The 24,177-nt window shown below is 41.6% G+C and overlaps 1 protein-coding gene across 1 annotated transcript in view; it reads left to right on the forward strand.

Moving 5' to 3' along the window:
* LOC109036620 (probable G-protein coupled receptor Mth-like 1) overlaps window positions 1-24,177 on the forward strand; it is a 138,147-nt gene that overhangs the window by 97,088 nt on the left and 16,882 nt on the right. The window contains exon 3 of the mRNA XM_072300408.1: window positions 4,159-4,248. Coding sequence (XP_072156509.1) covers window positions 4,159-4,248 — 90 coding nt within the window. The remainder of the gene's footprint in view (window positions 1-4,158; window positions 4,249-24,177) is intronic.

The raw sequence follows: 24,177 nt of genomic DNA on the forward strand, positions 1-24,177 counted from the left end.
ATTACCGGAATTCTCTTTTTATGAATCTACGCAGGAAGCTACTAACGGGAGGAACGTGAAATTTTGGAAAAACGAAATAAAGAAAAAAATGGAAGCCCAATCAATACCGTCCCCCTAAAACTAAAAAAGTCCATATTCTTTTCTTAAAGTTGTCATTATTATTCAAAGTTGTAATTATAATAATAAGACGCGTCCGTTGCGGCTTTTAAGAACCTAGCCCAAAAAGTTCGGCCGGATCAACCGGCACGAAAAGTGAGAAACGTAGGAGAAAATTTTGGTCTTTAATACTCTTTTTGCGTGATTTCAATTACAGTCCTTTATTTGGCTCGCGAGTTCGTGTGAACTTATAGGAACCCTCGCGTGGAGCAGCGTCAGTGGCGTATGGCGTGCTTTGCATTGAATCAATGGATCTGCCTTTAAACCTATGATGGAAAAGGATCAATTATCAGGGGATTCGCAACAACATCTTAATAATCGATTGTTTACCATAGCTTCAAATGGGGGTGTATCGTATCGATAGTCGAATATTCACGCTCTGCCACCGGACCGCCTATGAGTCCCGGTGCAAAATTACGCCTGCTCGAAGCTGATTGTATCTGAGAGTCATCTCTGCGTTCCGTTAACTAACATAATGCAGATGTGAGTAGTTATCAAGATTCCCACTGATCACCAGCGCAGCGTTTTGCGCGCTTTTGATAGATAAAATGTTAATTTTATTGGGAAACGTAATTAAATTCAACGATGGCATCGTCTATTCGTTAGGTCTGTTATCGACAACGAACAGGGCCCGAAGCGGGCTGAATCAACGGTCCGTACGTGGGTCCTGCCGTGCTAAGGAAGAACGCCGTATGAACCTTCGACGTTACCAAATTTCTACCGATAACAACTGCATTTACTGGAAACTATGCGAATGTTATCTCTTCCAAATTTTTCAGACATTTTTGTACGTGACTTGAGTCCAAAGTTCTGAAAATTTCAAGGAAAAATATACTTAATGTTGTCAGAAATAAACATTTTAACAAAGGAGCTTTGACAACTCTCGAGTGTTCATACAGCGTTTTTCCTTAGCATGGCAGAGTAGGCGGACGCCCAGACAGCATTTTCTTGGCTCGATTTACAGTACCTTTATGGGGAGAATATGACCACTGAATCTTATGGAGGATCCAAAAAAGGGTGATGATTCCCTTGTGGGAGTAGATGGGAGGTGATAAAAAGGGGTTGTTGCCAACCTTTGGCTTATTTTATCACCCGCTGCACATGTTTTCAGCCCTGTTGCAGAGATTGAAGTTGATTTTTTTTTTCAAATATAGTGCACAAAATTCGTTCAAAAAACATCCGTTTCAAAACTTCATAAATACATCTAAATACGTGCTTTGAGTAAAGTTCACGGTAATACAAGCAAAAAAATATCATTATCTGAGAATTCGAATCATGTACGTGTAACGTCCGCCATTTTTGTGGGTTCCAAGATCTCCACGAGGCCTAAGCTGCATGGCTAGCCACTCACGAGTGGATACTTCACTCCTTCAGCGGACATACTCTGTCTGAATTGGCCTACTTTGAAAATTGAGGGCGAAATAGACGTGCAGAACCAACTTATTCTCTTTGCCAAACTACTAATTATCATCAATCACAGTGACTTGAACACCAATATAGAGCCAGATTCAAAATCGTCTGGAGTCTGGTGGAGTTAGCTCAATTTCTGCGTGGCAGAATTGTAGACCGTGCTTGCAAGACACATCTTCTTAAACCTAATTAGAGTCCATGCCAATTGAGTTTACGCACTTCTAGACTGCGACAGAAGATCGCCTGCCGCCACTTTAACATTGAAAATAAATGGAAGAACCAACGATGGCGGGTCCTCTGTCGCAGTCTGAAAGTGCGTTAACTCATTTGGCGCGGACTCCATACTCCTTCGCCGCATACCATTCAAAATCGATAAAACGCTCCGTGTCATTCATTTCGTTTCAATATTGGTGGGAAGTTGAAGAGAAAATGCCGATTTTGAAATATTTGACCCTTATTGGTCCGTAACTCGAGGTTGCACGTTGGATATGTTCTGGCCTACCTTGAAAATTGAAGGCGAAGTAGCAATACATCCTCCAAGGATCTCATCGCTAGTCTTTACAGAGGACCTTAAAGCGATCCCAATCTAGGAGTCCAAACCCATTCCGGGTTTCAATTGGACGTATTTCTATCAAACGGACCTAAGCGCCATAGGGTGAGGAAGGTAGAGGGGGGCTTGGATTGACGGCGGAATCGGGTGTCCGGCTTATTCCGTCCTATACTCGCAATGCTTTTCCATGGCGCTTAGGTCCGTTTAAAAGAACGCGCTATCCGGGATTCTAAATTCCTCAAAAAGAACTCAAATTGGCGCTTAGTTTCGTTTGATAGAAATACGTCCAATTCTAATCGTATCTTCTGTCCTAGTGGCGCTAAAGCTCTCGGAACCCATTGATGCGTGGGAGGCGGGGTCCGGGGAGCTCTGTGCCCCATACTGGACAATGAACTCTCGACGGTGGCGGTCCTGGGAGCAGACCTTGGAAAGTATTCCGGCCTGGACGGTCGCACGGCGAGTCATTAGTCACCGGTGACCTAAATATGTTGTGGGCGCTGCCGATGCCGATGCCGGCACTCCCGTGTATGTGTGCGTCTGCAGGTCGTACTCCAAGTCGGCGACCGTCGCGAAGCAAGTGCGCGGTCATTCACGCGTGTGCCCTCCCCCCCCCCCCCTCTTCGGATCGCACCGCGGTCGGTGTTTGCTGTTGGCGATTCGAAAGGGAATGCACTTGAAATAGTGGATCAGCAGAGCAGCCTGTTGCCAAACGGACGGAGAAGGGGTTTTTTCGACCGCCCGAACAAAGCGAGGGCTCTCGGAAATAGATTAGGGGACTTCTAGGAGAGGCAATTAGACCGCTTTTAGCCGATTTTGGTCGCTAAATAGATTTTTCAGCGATTTTCTGACAGTCGCCCCCCCCCCTTACTGAAAAAAAAAACACATTGGATCTAGAGTCTTAAAAACATCGAAAAGAAAAAATACTCTTGATTCAATCAGATTTAAGCTTAAATCAAGAACCAAGCCTCTTAATTTGAGCGGATTTCCTTTTTATTTAAGCTTAAATCTGATTGAATCAAGAGTCCTTTTTCTTGTCAATGTTTTCAAGGATCTGGACTCTAGATCCAATGTGTTTTTTTTCCAGTGCGTTCAAACGAAATATACATACGTAAAGCCGCTTTTATAGCGCAGCCTCGCGCTTTCCGATGCCCAATCACCATTACCTCCTATCCTCCCAGGGATCTTCAAGCAATTGGCACCTCCTGATCTCCTCCTCCTCTCCTTGTCGCCAACCTTTCACAGGATGTCCACGCTGACGCCTTCCAGGAGGAACCCAACAAAACGAAACAAAACAAACGAAATATACTTTTGGAATGATACCTCAGAGGGCTTTAATATCAGAGCAACATTTTTGAACCATGCATACAAGACATTCACGAGGTACACAGGTGCGCATATGCACTTTTATGTGCACACAAAAGTGAATGTTTTTTTCCTTCTTTCTGTTTTTGTTACCATAAATTTAAGGGTGAGTATTCTCTAATAATTCTCTTCCGGCAAATTTCATCTCACAATTGTGTAAAGTATGGTAACCATGACCAAACTCGACTTGGGATTGACTCAATGGGATGGCTTTCGAAACTTTGCAGCACAATTGAATAGAAGACGATTTTTCACAAGTAAATTTGACATTTTATACGTCACCTCACTTGAAATTTTCTTATTCATTTCTTTTATTCTTTTACTTCTTTCATTTCTATTTTTCCTCTATAATTTTCACCTTCTTTGCTTTCCCATCGAGTTCCAAGGATCGTTGCCTCGTTGTATCCTCCATGAAAGCACTGGCTACGAGTAGGTAAACAAATTGATTTATCAAACCGTAAGTGACCATTTAATACTTCATTTTTACAACAGCACAATCATTGAGCGTGCATTTTTCTGCTACAAAAATTGAAATGAAACAAGACAAGCAAAGCATACCGAGAAAATATGAAATAATTAAAATCATGATACAAACATCCTGCTTCAAAAAACTACTTTTTCTTTGCGATTTCGGTATATAAAAGCAGTTTGACTGATGACACCTTTTTTTTATCCCCTAGGAATTATGGAACCCTCCAGTTATCATATGGAGCTCCAGAGATTGGAGATAATCATCCCGAACAGTGGCCGTATGAAAAGCTTCAGCGCAGGTACTGAAAAAACCTTCTTTCGAGTTTGCCATCTTGGGTCTGTGCTTCAAATGTAAGCAATTCAAAATTCCCTCATAACTCCACGGATTCTCTAGGCATACTGAAAACTGTACCAACTCGCAATCTACTCAAAAATCAAACCAGATTGGACCAGAGCTAAAATATCCCTCAGGCTATTTTTTTATCGTTGCCCATTTTCTAATTTTGACTGAAAATTGCGCCAATTTTTCTCGAGTGGTATTTTTTCTGGTAATTTTTTCTATTGAAAGGCAGAACTTTTCATATTTTTAGATTTTAGGGTACGGGAAAGAACAATAGAAACCTAAGGTTTTAAAGGAGAAATACCCTTTAAGTGGAACTGAGAATATTTTTCCCGACCTTTGAATGACTCCCTCATTGATTGACTATGAATCGATCACAGAAATCTTTGTAACTTGCGAATCAATTTCCTCACCCAGTCTCCGCGTTGTTCGTCGATTTTTATAATTCTTGCTCCTTTTGGTCTCTTTTTCTTCGTCCCTCTTTGCTTTACTCTCATTCATCCAATGCTATTTCTACCCTTTTAGAACTCTAGCTCTATCTTCGTGGTTTTCAAAGAGTAAACTTCACACCTACTTAAAAATTTACAATACCGTTAGGAGATTTTACCGTTTTTTACCTCTGCAAATCTTCAGGAAAGCCAATATTCCATGTACTAAATTTTTGCTAGCATTGACTAGGTTTCTGCTGATTTATCAGCAGTCTGGTCTGCATATGAAGAATGTGATTATTCCTAGTGCAATATTCACGATTTAATGTTCTCGATTTGTTTTCCTTTTTTTTTGTCTCTATGCAAATAGGATGCTGGCGATCGTTACCAGGCCTTTATATTTGTGTAACAATGTTTGCCCCGCAGTATGGTAATTTTAAATATTTTCATCGATAAACATCATTCTCTGGAATAGTAAAGTTCCCTTTATGTTTTACTCGTGGATATCAATAATCGCTACGGTAACCTTCTTCTAAAGGGCATTCCGCAGGAAAATGAAGTGCACGCACCCGTTTGTATTGTATCTTCATCACTCGATCAAATCAAATGAAGTCCCGGCAAAAATGAGTGGGCCCCATGACAGCCATTGGGCAAAAAATGGCGCTCTTGCAATTTGTTTATAACAAATTTGCCACTCTTATTTGAGATTGAATTATGTGTGATGGTCCAATGTTACTAGCGGATATGTTCGATCTGAGCGAGGAAACCTCTTCAACTATTACATGAGTGTACTATGCCGGGAAGTCCGAATGAATGACCTCGGTTAAACCCTTGAGTCTAGACCATACCTCTCATAAGCAACTCAACACCACAGATTGCCCAATTTAACGCCCGAAAACTGGAACAGCCCAGCTTGTTGTGTCTGGAATTTTTCAGAATATCAAAGTCGTCTGACGCACTTTACGGTGACGAATACTAATCCGACAGAAATGACGCCTTAATTATAAGCTATCAAACATTGTTAAATTTTGTTTGTGAAACATTTTCTTGTATCCCCTTGTTTAAGATCTGCGCCTTTTCACACCACCATCGTACTTTAACTTTTGGAATTCCCCTGCGTAAAAAAAAACAACGAGAATTATGAACAGAGACCGAAAGAGACCCCCCCCCCCCCTCATTGGTACGTTGGCAATGGTGAAAGCTTAGCATCCAATTTTTGACCAGTCGGTGGATGCTCAACGACGTGTCGAACATTTCGTTTCGTAAACAAACCGAAGTTTTGTAAACTTGTTTGGTTTATGACATCACCCAAAACTCATTCACCTAGTAAGTTAGATGACTGTTGCTCCCGTATAATTGTACGTATGGAAGTGTTGAACCGCCCCCCTCCCCCGAAAAAAAAGTTTCCACCTGTCGCCAAGAGGCTGGTGGAGGGTCTCACATTAGGCGACTTTGCGCGAGTGGATTCGGTTAAAGTTTTTAACGTCCACATCCAACATTCACGAACCACCTCCTGAGGTGGATCAACAAGTGGATGGATGCAACCGTTGGCCAAAATGCATCAAGCAACTGAATTTAGCTCTTGACTTCAGTAGAATGTTTCCCCCTTGGATTTGCAGCCCTGCAGCCTGATTGTTGAAATTTTATGTTTGTCAGGTAGACATAGATGACATAGGTTAAAAGGCGGAGCGTGATTGGTTGGTCATGTCTTATCGCTGCTTTGTCGTGTATATGTCGGGTGGAACTCTCGACAAGCTAAATGCACCTCTTAAGTTTCCGACAGTACGTCGTCCATTCCACCCGACAAAGGCACGATAGGACCTAGCTGACCAATCTCGCTCCGCCTTTTAACCCTTGCCATCCATGTCGTCCCGACACACACAAAATTTCAACAATCAGGCTGCTGCTGTTTGAAAAAGTCGATCAAATCTATTCGCGAAAATTCACCTTTCGTCTCTGGTTATGAGGAGGCAAGAAGTGCGCAAAAATTGACGTTATTGATGTCATTCCAGGAAAAAGTTGTACCTCTTTTTGCTGTCTCGCGAGTAGAATGGTACACTGGTAAAAAAACCTCTTGGACCAATGCCGCAGTGCATTGACTCAAGAGTGCAGTTTCTTGTCGCCGGATTTAAGAGTCTTGAACTCTCGTTTCAAGCGAATTTTGCATTGATTCAATTCAAAATCCGCTTGAAACAAGAGTCCAGACTCTTGTTTCAAGCAACAATCCGGCGACAAGAAACTGCCCTCTTGAACCAAGAGGTTTTTTTTACCAGTGTACCCTTTTTCTGCGCTCTTTCGTTTGAGAATCGACGATGACGAGATGTGCAGCTGACGAAGGGGCCTTATCGAGCAGTGCCGCAAAATCCGGTTGCTAGGTCAGGACGGCACGGTGGCGCGGTGCCCCAGAAGCGAACGGCGGCGGGGGCACAGGCTCAGGCAGGAGTGCAGGAGGGCAGTGAGTCGCAAGTCCAGTTGGTCCTCATGACCGCGAGCCGGGCTACAGGACGCCGACGACGCGACGGGGGACGCAGCCGGCGAGTACGGGTGACGGAGCCGGCGCATACGGGGGACGGGGCCGGAGAACGTGCCGATATCCAGATGCAGAATCAAAACCGCGCCACGTCCACGTCAATCAAGAGCCTCCTCGCTCGTCAACATTCTTCGTCTGCAGATGTAGCTAGTCGATATTTTATGAACTGGAACCCGTAGGCCTCTCAACCGCAGATCCCCCTTTGCCCCCCTCCCCCACCCAATCCATCATCCTACTATGCTGCCGTGCTAAATAAGAACGCCGTATGAACATTCGAGAGTTGCCGAATTGCCTTCGATAAAATGTTCATTTTTGAGGAAAGTTATGAATATTTTCCCTTGCAATTTTCAGGACTTTCGGTGCGGAATTGCGAGCAAAATTATCTGTAAAATTTGAGGGGAAATACTCACAAGTTTACCAGGAACTTTGTTTTTTATCAAAGGAATTTGGCAACGCCTAAAGGTTTATACGGCGTTCTTCCTTAGCACGGCAGTATGCCGTCTCTTCACCCGGGCGACTTTGAAATCCGCTTCATACAAAGACTAGCGTGCAAAGGAAGAGAACCCTGTGAAAAGAAAAGAAAGAAGAAAAAAGGGGGAAAGGGGGGGGATTATTTCAATGCAGCGAGGTGCAATTTGGGGCTGTTGTTAAATCGGTCAACATTTTGCAATATTGTCAACTATTTCCAACTCACCCATCAAAGCACCTATTTACTTTTGCGTACGTTTTTGAGGACCCATATTTTGTATTTTTGTAATAGTCAAAATTCCAACTACCTAAGCCACAACATGAGGTCCATCGTAAAAATCGGTTCGAGTTTTTATGATCCCGGATTGAATCAGTCTGCATCAGGTATATCAGTTACCGAATCAGGAATGGAATCCAGACACTGTTCGTATAGTCGCCGCCCCGAAGTCTAGTGGTTCCTCCTAATACATCGCACCTCTAGTCCGACCGCAATATATTTCCCGAAAGTTACGCCTTCAACGCGGCAGGCACCCAGGCACCCTCCCGCTTTTACACCCGAAAACCCAGACAAAAACGCCCCGGGTAATTATAGGTTTTCGGTGCCGCGTCGAAAATCGTCGGGAAAATTGCATTTAAATAGAAGCGTAAATGCTACGAGATCCATTAGCCACTTGCGCGGTTTTTCATGTGAGCTACTCGATTTACATGAGAACAAAGCTGGACCCTTGACGAGCATCACACGTGCATCCCATAAAGCGATTCGTGGGCGGATCCAATCCTGTACCCCTTTCTCTGATTTCGTTTAGGGGATGAGAAGGGTGAGGGGGATTCATTGAAAGAGTATCTGCTCTCTGCTTGTGTTCATAGCAGAATAAAAGCTGTACTCAATAATGCGGCATCGGTATTCAGTGGCGTGGCTGGGAATTGCGATGTATCGATTTTTATGCCATTAAACCTATGGAAAGATCGATAAACGGGTGTTCGCAGCGAACACCCTAATAATCGATTTTTTATCATAGGTTTAAATGGTATAACAATCGATGTATCGCAATTCACGCCAAGCCACTGATCGGTAATGCTCTGAATTTAGGGGTGCTTGGCGGGTATGCGGATTAGATTCACGTATATTTTGGGGTGAAAAATTCCCTGGGAGAATGACTATCTTTTGCGGTAAAGAATGTCTTGGCAATGCCCGCACCCCTAAATTTAATCATAATTAATTAGTATATAAGTAATTTTTTCACCATTATATGTTGCAAATTACAACGAATCCTTTCCTGAATGAGGAAAGCACTATTTCGTCTAAAATGAGGGGAAAAAATCAGAAATTCAATGTTATAGTAAGAATAGTTGAGCATCTGCCAAGGCATTTCTTAAAATGCCTGATTCGGCTATTAGCCTGCGACACATATATCACGAACAAAGTTTTGAAGTGCCATATTGAGTCGTTTTTAAGTGCTTGCTGTTGATGATATAGTGTGTAATCCCTTAAATTTTCTAAAATGAGTGTACAACTTACTTTTTTTTAGAAGTAAATCCACGTAGGCTATTTCTAACGAGGAAACTTATAAATACAAGATTTTGTGCAATCAATAGGTGGTTGTTTCCTGAAAAAAATCAACGAAACGGCACTTGATGGCAGCTAATGAGATATGAGCCATGAAATTACCTCAAAACACACAGGTATGCGTCAGAGTAGCCTCTTCCGTCAACAAGCGTGCGAAGCCTTCCTGTCCTCGCTCATTAATTGATTGATTAGTTGCATCGCAAACCAGACATCGCAACAATCGATCAGACGCAATCGCGTCTCATCCAACTTTCTCCGAAGCCTCTATAATTGTTCACCATTGTTACGTCACTCAATCACCCACCTCCGCTCAAAAAATGATCATTACGGCATGATGCCAAGCATGCATGTCAAACTCAGGATGGGGTCCTCACTCGTCTCTGCGGCAGGAAACGCAACCTACTCGATTATGCAGCTCCTTTGATTCTATATATACTTCGTTTTTCTGTACTGTCAGAAAGACGTATGAAGCCTCATATGCGTTGTGACGGATGCTTCGGCTGCATACATGAGGTACTTACTGCGAGGATTAATACTGGCTGTCTCGCCAATTTCGCGTCGAGGAAGCGCGTCGGTAGCAGGTTACGTTCCTTCCGTCTCTGATTACGCAACCTGTCCGTAATCGAGGTCAATAAACTCAGCATGGCCGGCGAAAAATTTAAAATTCAGAGTCCTCAGATTAGGTCGAGTGATGAGTTAGTATTTTCTAGATCCTGCGACTTTCATAGGGAAGAACTCTTGGAAGATGAACAATGAAGGATGCCCACGTTGGTTGAAGAGTCACTGTGAAGTTTAAATATATTTTTTTTTTTAACGCAGGGTTGAATAACGTTGATAAGTCAAAGAATAATAGTATATCAAATATTGTACAAACTCTCCAGGTTTTACGGTGATTTACACGTCCCAAACTTAAAGAGTAACCTGCTTCTCAGGGATAACAAGTCCGGTGGCGAGGCATGAATGGTCGATTATCGATAATTCCCCATTTATAGCTATGGTAAAGAATCGATTATTGAGGTGTTCGTTGCGAACACCCTCTTTATCGATCATTTTCCATAAGTTTAAACGGCAGATCAATCAATGTATCTCAAAGCATGCCACACCACAGAACCAGTCTTCCGTAATAGTGTGTCCATCACTATCCTCCGATACGAGCCCATTTATCTTATGCACTTACTCTCAATCATCAACCAATTTATTTTGTTGGTCGAAGCTCATCCACCATGAGCACGCAACAAAGGTCGTCTGGAGGTGTGAATAATTCGATTAAACTCGAGCGCTGAAAACAAACACTGTAATTATACTGTCGGGAGATTTTCCAGAGCTCGAAACCCCTTTCACGCTCAGGTATCTTTTATTAGAATGTTCGATGGACCACTAGACAGGATTAGGAATCTAGTCACAAAATGTATCTTCCCTCGTCATACATTTTAAATGAGATCCTGTAGACAAATTGGAAAATCTCAGAATCTGTAAACTTGGAAAAAAATAATTTTCTTTGTCCGGCTGATTAACAATTCCGAATTTTACTCGTCACGTCAAATCTGGCATTCCGTGGGAGAAACCTTTGACTCTTAGACGGAATTTTTCAGGACAATCGCTTGTTCTTTGCCCTTCGCGATCGAAATTCCCTCGCATTTTACTCACAACGACGTTTTTAGAATGTAAAAATTCAAACTTCCCACAATTCCTCGTCTACCCGGACGAGGGAATGTAACTCCATTTCAGTGTTACAAAATTAACATCAAACAACTTAATTTTTCACAAAAATGGACCATGCAATTTTTATCCAGGTTTGTCTGATTTTTGCTCGAGATCCGAAGAAAAATCAGTTGAATTTTCAGTTACCTAGAAATGCCTAAGTGTTTAAGGTAACAGTGCAATTTGTGAAGGAAATTCGGCAACACTGAAATGTAGTTCCGTTCTATCGTGAAAGAAACGACGAATTTTAACTCTCATTTTCATTTTTGCCATAGAATAAATGAAAAACTATTCTGAATAATACAATCGAATGAAAGTTTCTATACCTCGACTTTTTCGGTGCGAAGTTTCTTTTCTTTTTTTTTCCTTTTTTTTTGTGGAGAGTGATCGAAGTCTCACTCGTTTTTCATACTGCCGTCCTGAGGAAGAACGCCGTATGAACCTTCTGGCGTTGCCAAATTTTGATTGATAAAACACGAATTTCCTGGTAAACTTATGGATATGTACCTTCCAATTTTTTAGATAATATTGTTCGCAATTTCACCTAAGGTTTCTGAAAATTTCAAGGAAAAATATTCCTAATCTTCCTCAAAAAGAAACATTTTATCGAAGGAAATTTGGCAACTCTCGAATGTTCATACGGCGTTTTTCCTTAGCACGGAAGAATATGATGCCGCCTCGAGAAACCGTGCCCTCATGTGCGCTGAGACACACTATACACTACTCCCCATCCATCAAGATCAAAGGATGAACCTAAACGGCACCGAGGGGGTTTGGGAGGTCACGGGTCAATTGTTTATTTAGAGTCAGCGAGGGCAACTAAAACACAAGAAGACGGATGTAATCCCCAAATGAGAGATAACAGATTTCCAATGGTCCTAATTTTCTGCTCTTAATTTCACTTTTTTAACCCTCCTCTCGGTGCCAAATATAAACAACTTACACGAGAATCTAAACGCACTAAGCGTGTATGATACTTACAGAGCGATTCTCCTGCATATACCACACATGTAGTTACATTTGTAAACGTCTGAGGGGTGAGCGGCGGGGAAGGGAGGGTGGTGTTGAAATTATACGAGTTGATGGTGTGTGGTGTATTTTGAAGTTTGATGAGCCTATTCTGGAGGATGGAAAGCGGCGCTCTTCACGAGGGAGGAGCTGGGTGGACCTAATGGCCGCGGTGTGCAGTACCGCCGTGCTAAGGAAGAACGCCGTATGATCCTTGAGGCGTTGCCAAATTTCCTTAGGCAAATCACTCATTTTCAGGAAATCATTTCTATATTTTGCTTCCAATTTCTCCGATAATTTTGTTCGTAATTTGATCTAAAATGTCTGCAAATCTCAAGGCAAAATCTTCATAAATTTCCTCAGAAATAAATATTTTATCGGAGGAAACTTGGCAACTCTCGAATGTTCATACGGCGTTCTTCCTGAGCACGGCAGAGTACATGTCGGGGCGGGTGCGTCAAAGGAGTAAATAACGCTTTGTTCTGAGTTTCTGAATCTTCATTTCTTCTAATGGCTTGTCCAAGAGATAAATCATATTCACACGTTGAGCCAGAGAAATAAAGGATATACACACCGGAGAAAATGAGATACAACGGATTTGCCTCCTTTGTATGTGTTGGATTCTGGAGTGATACCTGTATTCTACGCATTTGGCGTGAGATCGGTTGTTGTAGGTCATTTTGCTCTACTTTTTTCCAGATCGACAGAACGTTTCTACTTTGCGGGATGCTTGCTGCGATAAGCTTTCTGCATGCCGTGTCAATTAAAATTAATGTCCCTCTTATTCCAAGAACACGTTGCATTCCTAAGCAATACTGTATTTCGAGTTGAATCTTTAAAATTTTTCAACGTACGCTGCTTCAAAAATTTAAATAATTGATTTAAATAAAATCACACAGATGTCTCGATGCATTAGGTTACCAAAATACATCGCCTGAAACTTCACTGACAGCATTGCTATCGAATGAGGTCCACGCGGCGTCCACACGCATGTCAACTTATGCCTACTCCTGCACTCTTAAATGCACTCGTCTTCATAAAATAAGTTCCTATGATCCAGGGCCGGATTAAGGGGGTGGCCACATGGGCCGCGGCCCATGGCGGCAAATTTTGCAATCTTTTTTAATGTAGGTATCAAAAAAAGAGAGGAAAAATCGGATTCAGAAAATAAATTACAAACGAGAAGAGACGACCAAATCTCTCATTTCCTGAGAGTAAAAGTATAGTAATTTCTAATTTTGCAGTCTTTCGGTGATACAAGAGAAAACACCTTTAATAATTAGTCGAGTTGAGAGAGAAACCAAACACGCAATTTGACCTGGAACGGAGCGGCGCGGCGCGGCGGTCGGCATGAAACGCATAGCGCCTACAAGACTGCATGAATACTTCACGCATTGTACAAACACACTGCGGTCGGCTTGAAACGCATAAGCCTACAAGACTGCATGAATACTTCACGCATTGCGTCAACACTGCGGTCGGCTTGAAACGCATAGCGCCTACAAGACTACATGAATACTTCACGCATTGCTCCAACACATTGCGATCGGCGAGGCTGCGCCGCGCCGCGCCGCTGCGGTGGAAGGAAAAATTATTATCCTCGAGACTTGACATACCATCAGTAAAAACAAAAAAAAAACTTTTCATGATCATGTACAGAGAGAAAAATCCACACAAAAGTTTGGTTAATACGGGAAGTAAAACACAAAATAAACCTAGCCTTCGGTTGTCATTTTCAAAAGAAAATGACAGCTAGTTTTCGTGAAGAACTTTAATAAAAAATACCAACTATCCCAATCAAAGGAATGCGTTTTCCCAGTCTATCCACTGTTTTTGCGCTAAATTCACCGCAATATGTACCAAAATCAACATAAAATTCGTGTTTGATTCGTGTTTCACTTCCTACATTATAACATGACCAAAAGCAATACTAGAACACAAATATCCTTATCAGGGTAGGTAAAATATGACCACGTAAGGTTCTGTTCATGAGCGTTTCAATTTAAGACAGAGTGGTCACCGCTCACATGACCCTTGATTCACAAGACACACGCCTCGCGTCGTGAACCGACAGTACCTATTCACATCAATCCAACAGCGTGCACTCCATCAACTTTTCCTATGCAAATTACAGGAATGACCAGGGTACAGGCCAGGAATGTTGTATGTCCCTTACTCGTATCTACTCCTTGGTGGAGCAACAATGTAAGCACCGGGCCAGTGGCGTGACGTGCTTTGCGATATATCGATCGATATGACATTCAAACCTATGGAAAAATATCGATTATCAGGGCGTTCGCAACGAACACCATAATAATCGATTCTTTACCATACCCTCAAATGTGATAATATCGATAGTCGATTATCACGCCTCGCCACTGCACCGGGCACGAAAATATGTTCTTGTAGGTGTCGATGAAGCGAGAGCTTTTTATTCTTGCACGGCTCTGTGTATACGTAAGTATCTGAATTATTCGAGTCGACTCTCGTTGTTGCCTGTCACCGGTTACTTATTAGACCCCTTCGTTACGCCGAGCGGTGAGAGGAAATCACCATAATATTCAGCAGTGGTGAGGTGTGGATGGTCGATTATCGATATTTCCCCATTTGAAGCTACGGTAAAGAATCGATTATTAAGGCGTTTGTCGCGAACACCCTGCGTTTATCGATCCTACTCTATGGGTTTAAATGGCAGATCAATCGATGTATCGCAAAGCACGCCACGCCACTGATGGAGACTGTACTGCCGTCCAAAGGAAAAACGCCGTATGAGCATGTCAATGTTGCCGAATCTCCCCCCCCCCCCCCATAAAATTTTCATTGCTGGGGAAAGTCATGAATATTTTCTCTTGAATTTAATCACTGTAAGCTCTCTGACCTCCTAAATTTTCCTCTAATTTGTTCTGCTGTGCCGATTTCCGAGATTTGTGCGCCTATCGACCGGTGGCAGTTCCGAAAGGAGCCCCCTATCTTTAGATCTCGTGAATATGACCTAGGATTTTTTTTATAACTACAGAAGAGACTCCTCCTTATGTAGGTTGGGGCCGTGTGGCGGCCAGGGGGCGCACCCCTTAGGTTTTCAGATACTGTAAATTAAATGCAAACAAAATTCTCTGCAAAAAGTTAAAAGGAAAATATTCACAAGTCCCCCCAAAAATATTGTTTTTCTTGGACAACATGGCAACGTCGGAAGGTCCTTACGGCGTTTTTCCTCAGGAAGGCAGTATATCGAACACCACTGTGCTCCGCGCCTCCAGTCCGAGGGTCAATGCGACTTGCACCGAATATATCAAACAGATGAGGACTCATATTTCCGAGCGCTTTGTCTGTTGGATTAAGGGTGAGTTACGGGGGTCGTGGCGTGGCGAGTGATGAGGAATATCCGTGCCTAAATTATGGAATCCTATTTATCGTCGGGAGCCCGGAGTCGAAGCCGACGAGTGGGTAGCGAAGATCAGTGGACTACGGAGTTCTTGGACTGACTCACAGACGTAAAATAGGTACACGTATTAATGCCAACAGGAACCGTTTACAGACGAATCGAGTCAAAGGGAACTATGCGCGTAAGATATGCGTGGCTTATGGTTTCTCTTGCTTTAATTAATTTGTAACCAGTCCCTTTTAGAAAAATTTGCTCCCGAATTCCAATTTTTAAACATCAAAAAGTCAGTTTGAACTTTCTCTCCGCCACGAGGATTCGCGTAATTTCGAAACTTCAAGCTCGTATTTCTCGAAGTAGCAAAAACTGCACTTAATGCAGTTGGGCTAATTATGTTAAATCTATCCACTTTATGTGTTACCACTAATGGCAAAGCTCAGATAGTTCTGAAGGAGGCGCACAGCCTCTCAGGAGTACTTACTGCCGTGCTAAGGAAGAACGCCGTATAAACATTCAAAAGTTGCCAAATTTCCTTCGATAAAATGTTTATTTTTGCGGCAAGTCGCATGAATATTTTTCCTTGAAATTTTCAGGAACTTCAGGTGAAATTACGCATAAAATTATCTAAAAAATTGAACGAAAATTTTCCACAAGTTTACCAGGAAATTCGTGTTTTATCCAAGGAAATCTGGCAACGCCTGAAGGTTCATACGGCGTTTTTCCTCAGCACGGCAGAGTAGAGGAAGTGATTAGTGGAGGGTCTCGAAAATATTATGTCTCTCGGCCGGACCAAGTCCGCTAATCGGGGGCCAATCAAAAGCGATTTCAATCTCGTCGCAGGCTTGTCTCTGGAGCGAGATCCCGGGCCGGTAGACGCCGTTCCCGCGGGATAACTACCACCATTCTCATGGAGTCTCCGGAGCAGGAGCCCTAATTGGTCTGAATCGAGGATGGGAAGAGCCGAGGGAAGGTTGTTATTAGTATCGGATGGCCCCCGTTTGATTGTATCGATGGGCGATGCGATGCGATGCGGGATGCGACAGGACCGGAGGCTCTTGCCTGTTGACGCTAGCCGATTAAAAATCTACTAATTGAGAAGTGTTTTCTCGCGGACTCCATGCAAACCGACCCATTTGCGTGATGTCCTCGCTCCGCTCCGCCCCGCTGCCGTGCTAAGGAAGAACGCCGTATGAGCCTTCAAGCGTTGCCAAATTTTCTTTGATAAAACTCGAATTTTCTGGCGAATTCATGAATGTTTCTCGTCCAGGTTTTGAGATAATTTTTTCCCCGCAATTTTACACAAACTTCCTGAAAATTTTAAGGAAAAATGTTCACAACTTTCCTCAACAGTAATCATTTTATCGGAGGAAATTTGACAACTCTCAAATATTCATATGACGTTCTTCCTTAGCAGGGCAGCCCTGCCCAAGTCCCCGGTCGTGTGGATATTGCCAAATTTCAATGTTCACTCGAGTTGTATTTTAAGGGTTGTTTCACCCCTTTAAATTCCGATACGAATTTTCACACACTCGCTCCCCTCGCGGGCATAGGAAGTATTGTCATCGTCGAAAAAAAAATCATCATTTCTAGGCATTTTAACATGCCCTGAGTCAAAAAACCGATACTTGAACAAATGTATGTCCGTCGGTCAAGCGCACCCTTTTTCTGTGTACAGCCATATCTCAAAATCTATTGGTTCAATTTCATTCAAAATTTGAATGGAGGCCCATATATATGGTTTCCTTATTTTATTTGCTAAAGAGAACCGTGAACATTTAGACATCAAATTGGACTCCACTTTGCAATTAGGAACTACAATGTTTGGCTCAGATCAGAAACAACTTATGCACCATTAGTTTCCCGATGTGCATAAGTGATTTTACAGATGAGCGAGAAGTCGTAGTTCCTAATTGCACTATGACGTCCAATTATGGCACTACAGTATATCGAGAAATTCTTCCTACCTGCTCTGTGAATTTGTCATTGTTTCTGAGTTTAACGTCAGTTCTTGACTATTTTTTGCAAAGATCTGTGCGCTGGAATGCAAAATTGTTGACAATTTGGTCTAAAACTGCATTGTAAATTACTATTGGTGTTGCTAAACAATCTTGTTTTACGGAAGTTAATTCTGTCAAAACGTAATTTCTCTTTCCTATCAGCGGTAATAAAAACATTAAAAAGTAACAAAATCAATACATCAAAAAAGTAATTAAAAGCTTGTTCTCTGATCCTTAAAAATTAGGTATGAGTCATTTAGATTAGAGACTTAACTATTTGGCATAACTGTTACCAAATGTGACCAATTAATTCACTTTTTCAAACTCGAAGCGCGCCTTCTTTTCGCACACAGGCCGAAAGTGTTGCTCACATAATCTTCTTCTATAAATAAGCTTGTGAACGTTTTTAAGTTCTAAAACGAGAGGAGCTATATTCTCGGCCTCTTGCCAAAAATGATGATCGAGAAGACAGGCATCGGTCATAGTTCAACATAAATTAGCTCAGAAAATAAAAAGTTGCGGCGTTCTTCAAGATACATGAAGATTTATGAAATCTCATGCTGCCCTTCTTACTCAAGTGGCAACCATTTTCCGAAAAATTGAAAGGTATATAAAGTCATCAAAATATCAGTCGGAGGAACAGAATTGTTCTAAATAGCTTCTTTATAAGTTAAATATAAAATTAGAAGAAGAGAAGAAGAAGAAAAAAAAAAAAAACGAAATTGTTGTAGAGATGAATGCCCAGGTTTTGGAATTTGTAACACCCGGAAGAAAGTCCAAAGAAGTCAATTTTGACAGATGTGTCGGTTCTGTTTTCTTTTTTTTTACATTCTTATTTCTGGACAAAACCCGTTGATGTAGAACAGTCTTTTTTTTAAATATGTGGAGGGAGCATTTTCAAAATTCAATCGGCAACCCGCGTTAAGTACTGATATCTTTGCATTTCTTTCGAGCGAATGGATTGTGTTTAATACGAACATGGACAAAAGTACACTGATTTCAAGCTCTTCCAGATTTCTTCCAAAATATGTATTTGTGTGGAAAGTTTTGCATAGAATTCTTTGAAATTTCCAGATATTTTAGATTAAATCGCGTACAAAATTGCCTAAAATTTTTGAAAAAAAAAGATTCACAGTTTTCCCGGTAAATTTCCACGCCTCTTGAAGGAATGATGGCAACATCTGGAGGCTCATACGGCATTTTTACTTAGCACGGCAGCATTGAGATTCTTGTGCTTACCCTCTGAGCGTTTCAGTCTAACGTGGCGCCTCTGCTCATCCTGAGGCAGGATGTTCAATTGTTCAACTCGGCGAGTCTCTTGTAATTTATTAAAATACAACTATGCCTCCGTGCCCACCTTTTGGTTGTCTTGCGTGTAAAACAATTAACGAAAATTGCCCGACGGACACGATGATTAACAATAAAGTAGGCGAGATCGCCGAGGAAAGATCGATTATCCTCCCCAAGGGACAGATTTTTGCCTCGTAAATTAATGATTTAAAATATTTAATTGATTTCATCGGGTGATCCGCTCTATTTGCGGTCGAGAGAAGCGTGTGAAAACATTTGCCATTGATTCCCTATCCCTAGCGACATCCATTCGTGAACACCTCGTAGGAGACTGGTTATTTATGCTTTTGCAAAATGATTTTTAAAATGAAATAATTAAAGCCTCTGAAAGAACGCAGAAGAAGATGAAGCAGGAAATGGGGAAAGAAAACGAAGAGCAGGTAGGATGAAAAGAGAAATACGGAGGAGGAGAGTGAACAAAAAAAGAGGAAGAAAGACTTTGTTTCGTGGCTCTTTCGTTCATTCACCCCTTTCCTTTTCCTATCCTCTTTATACCCCTGCTCTCTTCTTCTTTGCGCTTTCCTTTTCTCTTTCTTCTCCGTGCTCTCCTTCTCTTCCTTCTTCGTCATCTTCTTTTTATTTATGCTTTTGCAAAATTATTTTTAAAATAAAATAAGTAAAGCCTCTGAAAGAACGCAAAAGAAGATAACCTAAGAAATGGAGAAAGAAAACGAAGAGCAGGAAGGATGAAAAGAGGAAGACGAAGAAGGAGAATGAACGAAAAAAGAGGAGAAAGAATTTCTTTCTCGTCTCTTTCGTTCATTCACCCCTTTCCTTTTCCTATCCTTCAGTATCTCCCCTACTCTCTTCTTCCTCCCCGTACTCCTTCTTCTCCTCCTTCTTCATCATCTTCTTCTTCCACCTCTCTCTCCCAATTTCCAATACGTTTTCACCTTACACATTTCAGGAGTCGTAAGACGTAAGATTCGAGTCTATCAGACTAGATGAGTCTCACAAATTCAAATTAAGGCCGCCGCGTCGGGTAATGCAAAGAGCTACTCCAATAACTTACTCCCTTCTCGTGGGAATCAGAATATATTGTAAAAAGAAAAAAAAAAAAAAAAAAAAAAACCAAGATTGAAGGGAGGAGGAGAAAAAAGGAAGAAAGGCAGATTCGTACCGTGAAGCAACACGTATAATTTCAATTCGAGCCTTATTAGGACCACTGGATTCCCTCATCTTGCCGGCACATCTCACGCATAGTCACTTCGGTCGGGGATGCCAAGGTATGCAACAGCGCTTGAGTTTCCACCGTATTTAATGTTGGGTGTTGAGGGTTTCATGCCCGATGTGGAGGCCTCAGTCAGAAGGCGAGGAATGATGAGGGGAAAAGCAAACATCTTCATTTCACGGGTTGTGAAGGATAATCCGTGGGTGATTCGGGGCTGTCAGAGTGATTTTGAAATAACATTCCGATCAATCGTGCGTATGATAGCTTCATGGAATAGCACGATACAGTATAAAATGACAATTCTAAAAGAAAAGAGGCAATACAAATTAGTCGCACCGTACCCATTTTATGAACATAAGATGTAATAGGGTGTGTTCAAATGTGTAATCAGATGTGTTCAAATCAGTATTCTCTACAAGCATTACCCATCAACTCATTTGCGAGAGAGAACTATGTACATGACGTAAATTATAAAAAAAGAAAAAAAAAAAAACCGAGAGACGGCCTTCAATCTTACAATATCTGTTAAATCAAAGATGGGGTTGAACCCCCCCCCCCCTCCCTCTTGTCCATATGACACGACACCCTTATGACACATCAAACATCGAAGGCTTCAATTTTTATTCGATCTACATATAGTTAATAAGTCGCCATTTTAGTATGCGGTTCTGAAAATTATGTCAAGTGAAACATGAAAATTCATAAACAAATTTTATTTTTTAAGAGGAAATCTCTTTATACCTTTCCCGGGGCAGAACCGAAGAATCCTGGCAACAATGCAACGCACTTAGCTCCTTTTTACATCGGCCTAGAAAGTGCTCCTGTGTGCAGTGAGATATTACTTGGCAACGAGGCAAATAAGGGCTTAAGTAAAGAGACGTCCTAGATAAGCATTTCACAGGTTGTTAATTAATATCCTCACTTATAGCTTACTTTTTCTTCACCGGCCGGCCGTTGACCGCGCCCACTGCCCTTGTGTCCTGTGCGTGAAGAACTCCAGGCAGTCTTAGGTCTCTCGAAATCCCAACCCTTCTTACATTATTAGCATTTTTACACTCACGTCGTTTTGGGCTGTGCGTCCCAACTCCATGACCCTTCTCCAATTCGGGATCCAACAAGGGTCCACAACTCCTCATGAATCGAATAACGAAGATCGAAGGAATGCTCAATGTTATGCTGTAATAAAGTATTCTTCGGTGAAAGTCACGTTTCCCTGTTGAAAAGTTTCCGAAATGAAGTTTGAATGCCCATATTTTACTTTCTCCCGCTTTTGTGACAAAAGACGGTACGATTTTTCATTCCTGGTTGTAAATCCAACAAAAATAAATTTACTGTCCATTTTATCTTCCGGTGTTTACATTTTTTATCTCGTAAAATGGCGGTCATTTTCCCGTGAAAACTACACGATTTGTTCGCAAACTCATCTTAGGCAACAATTATTCTAGCTGGAGCGACTTTCAGCTATGCATTCACGACTGCAAAAATGTCGAAGGAAATCGACAAGCCCAGTGTTCATGGAGGCTATTTCAATTGTAATCTTCCGTCACATTCTTACGGTGCAATGATACAACTATTTGAACTCTCCGGAATGCGTGAGGTATCACGCAGCATTTGAAGGCGTTTTCAAAACAGCCAAGTTCCGATACCCGGATTATCGTTTTGCATATTTCATATTAGTTTGTTATATTCCGTACCACTTGTTTATTTTTAATCCTCGTATAAAAACCACCCATTTGCTAAATAATTGCTTATGGCTACTCTTTTTCGTATATTTTTCCGAAGGAAATACACTATTCTTAAATGTAATTATGTATCCTTCAACCATTAATGGAGCCTGCTTTAAATCAGTTTTTGAGGCTGTATCACGTTTTAAAGTTTGTGCTTTGAAACTGTTGACAGTGATTTGTATTCCTTGCGAGATGGACATCACTTAAATTTTACTCATATTCCTCCGAATAAAAAACTAAATTTTCATTCTTAGTTCGGAATTACAACATGTTTCTTTCTGACTTTCTGAAAAATAAAAATAAAATATTTCACCCTGCTCCTTGTTATTTTCTGGCGCATGTTTTGGCCTGTTGAGCATAAGATGTAGTATATTCGAATCACTTCAAAGACTAAAAGAAAAACATGCTGAAGGAAGAGTATCAAAAGCCGTCGGTTCATTGGCCATGCCGTAGGTTAATCGGATAGTCAGAATAAATAGTGGATCGAGGTATTCGGGCAATCAGACGGGTATCTTTGACTGGCCATCAATCTCATTTCGAGCTCAAGAGAGGAGGATTTTACATTTAATCAGGAGAGCATTTTGAAAGCTGGGTTGCCACTTCTTATAGTAGGGCGACTTTGTAGCTTCAACTCGCCTGCATTGAGAGGAAAATTACATTCTAAAAATGAGTGAATATTATTCACGAATTAATGTAAAAGTTGACAGTAATTATTAGAAAACTAGGGGGTACGCCCACTAACCGCTTCGCAGCCCAACCTCCTGAAGCGCCTCGCGCTTTAGATGTCATGCATTACGCGTTCATCTATGATATGGACCACATTTTGCAATTAAGAACCATTTTTCTTTGCTCATTTTAGAAACAACATATGTGCCACTGGTTTCCCTATGCAGATGGATGCTTTTATGGGAAAACCACAGGTAGTGGTTCCTTATTGAAAAATGTAATCCTTATGATATGAACAGAAATGTCGACTTTCACCAATTTTCAACTGAGCGCTCTCAATTCTTATAGTGACCGAGCGGAACAACTATTTTGTGATCCGAGCAAGTGAATAATTCCTAAAACTCGGAGATTGCGTGCACATTTAATGAGCACATACGATTGCTTACGTGTCGTCAGTCTCGTTCGACCTCAAGTCCGTGCAACACGGTTGCAAGCAACAATGATGCTTTTCTGCCGTCCTGAGTATAAACGCTGTAAGAGCATTCAAATGTTGCCAAATTTCCCTCCATGAAGTATTTATCATCGCTGAGAAAGTATGAATATTAGTTTTTGAAATTTCCAGGAAAATTAGATTAGATTGCGATTAAAATTCTTTGAAAGCTCCGAAGGAAAAATATACCAAATTTCATCGGAAAAGCTTCTTTTGTCCAAGAAATATTCGGCATCCTCTAAATGATCATGCGGCGTTTTTGCTTGGCACGGCAGTTTTGCCGAGCGTTGATTTCTGCGGAACCATAAATGCCGCGCGCACTTTTAAGACGCCCATCAAATCGCGACCATTTCTCAAACGAGGCTTTTGACTAATCGCCACGTTCCCTGGATGGAGGGGCGGCCCCCCGCCCCCCCCCGCCCCCGCCTTCCCCGGAGGCAGTTTCACCCGCATCTAATACTCGCGGGATTTATGAACTCGTCTTCCTTGCGGATTTTCATCGCGATGTTGTCAAATTTAAGCTTCCTAGAAATCCCTCTTTTGCACGCATAAAAAATAGTCATATCTATCGTAACATAGTGAAAAACCACGCCTGGACGAAACAATAATAAAAGGAACTACGTTTAACGGTAAAATTAACCGAGGCTCACACTCAATTCGGTTACATTCGAGATAGTTTGTGACTATAGTGTAGTTCTGAAGGGACGATCATATAGGCGTAGCTAGAATATTTTTTGGGGTCGGTCCGCGGGCCCGGTCCACGATTCCTTAAGGTACTTTATAAGGTACTTAATATAGGTCTCTTCAGCACAAAAAAGGGTCTCCAATAGATGGGCTTGGAGGACAAGGCGCATAAGTGCAATTTTTACTATTTTGAGAAATACGTGCTCTAAATCTTCAAATCACATGGAGCCTGATGGTGGAAATAAAGTTCAAACTCATTTTTTGATGCTTTAAAGATGCAATTTGAGAGTGAATTTTTTACAGAATATAATTCAAGATTAGTGCTCGTTGAAATCATTAATACATCAATTTTTTCAAAAACTGCACTTATGCGTCTTGTCCTCCAAGCTCTTCAATAAGCTATACTCTCTGATTGTTTATAGGAAAACTGACCTGAAAACTACGCTACTCCGGCGATAAATTGACCGAGTGGAAGCTTCAAGCTCAATCATACATAAATCCATCCATAAAATGTACATTAACAAGAAGTAATCACATATTGACGGTGAAACTACTAAACAACGTATCTCGTTTGCTGTGTTAAAACATTTCCGCTTCTGTTTTATTTTTTTCAAGGAGAACAATGCACCATCATTCCTTGAAATTTTCTCAGAATTTGTTCCGCACAGAGAAGAAAAATCACGGAAGTTTTTAAGAATTGACAATGCGTAGTTTTCCATTTT

The sequence above is a fragment of the Bemisia tabaci genome, chromosome 5 (genome assembly GCF_918797505.1).
Source record: "Bemisia tabaci chromosome 5, PGI_BMITA_v3".
In the NCBI taxonomy this organism is placed as follows: domain Eukaryota; kingdom Metazoa; phylum Arthropoda; class Insecta; order Hemiptera; family Aleyrodidae; genus Bemisia; species Bemisia tabaci.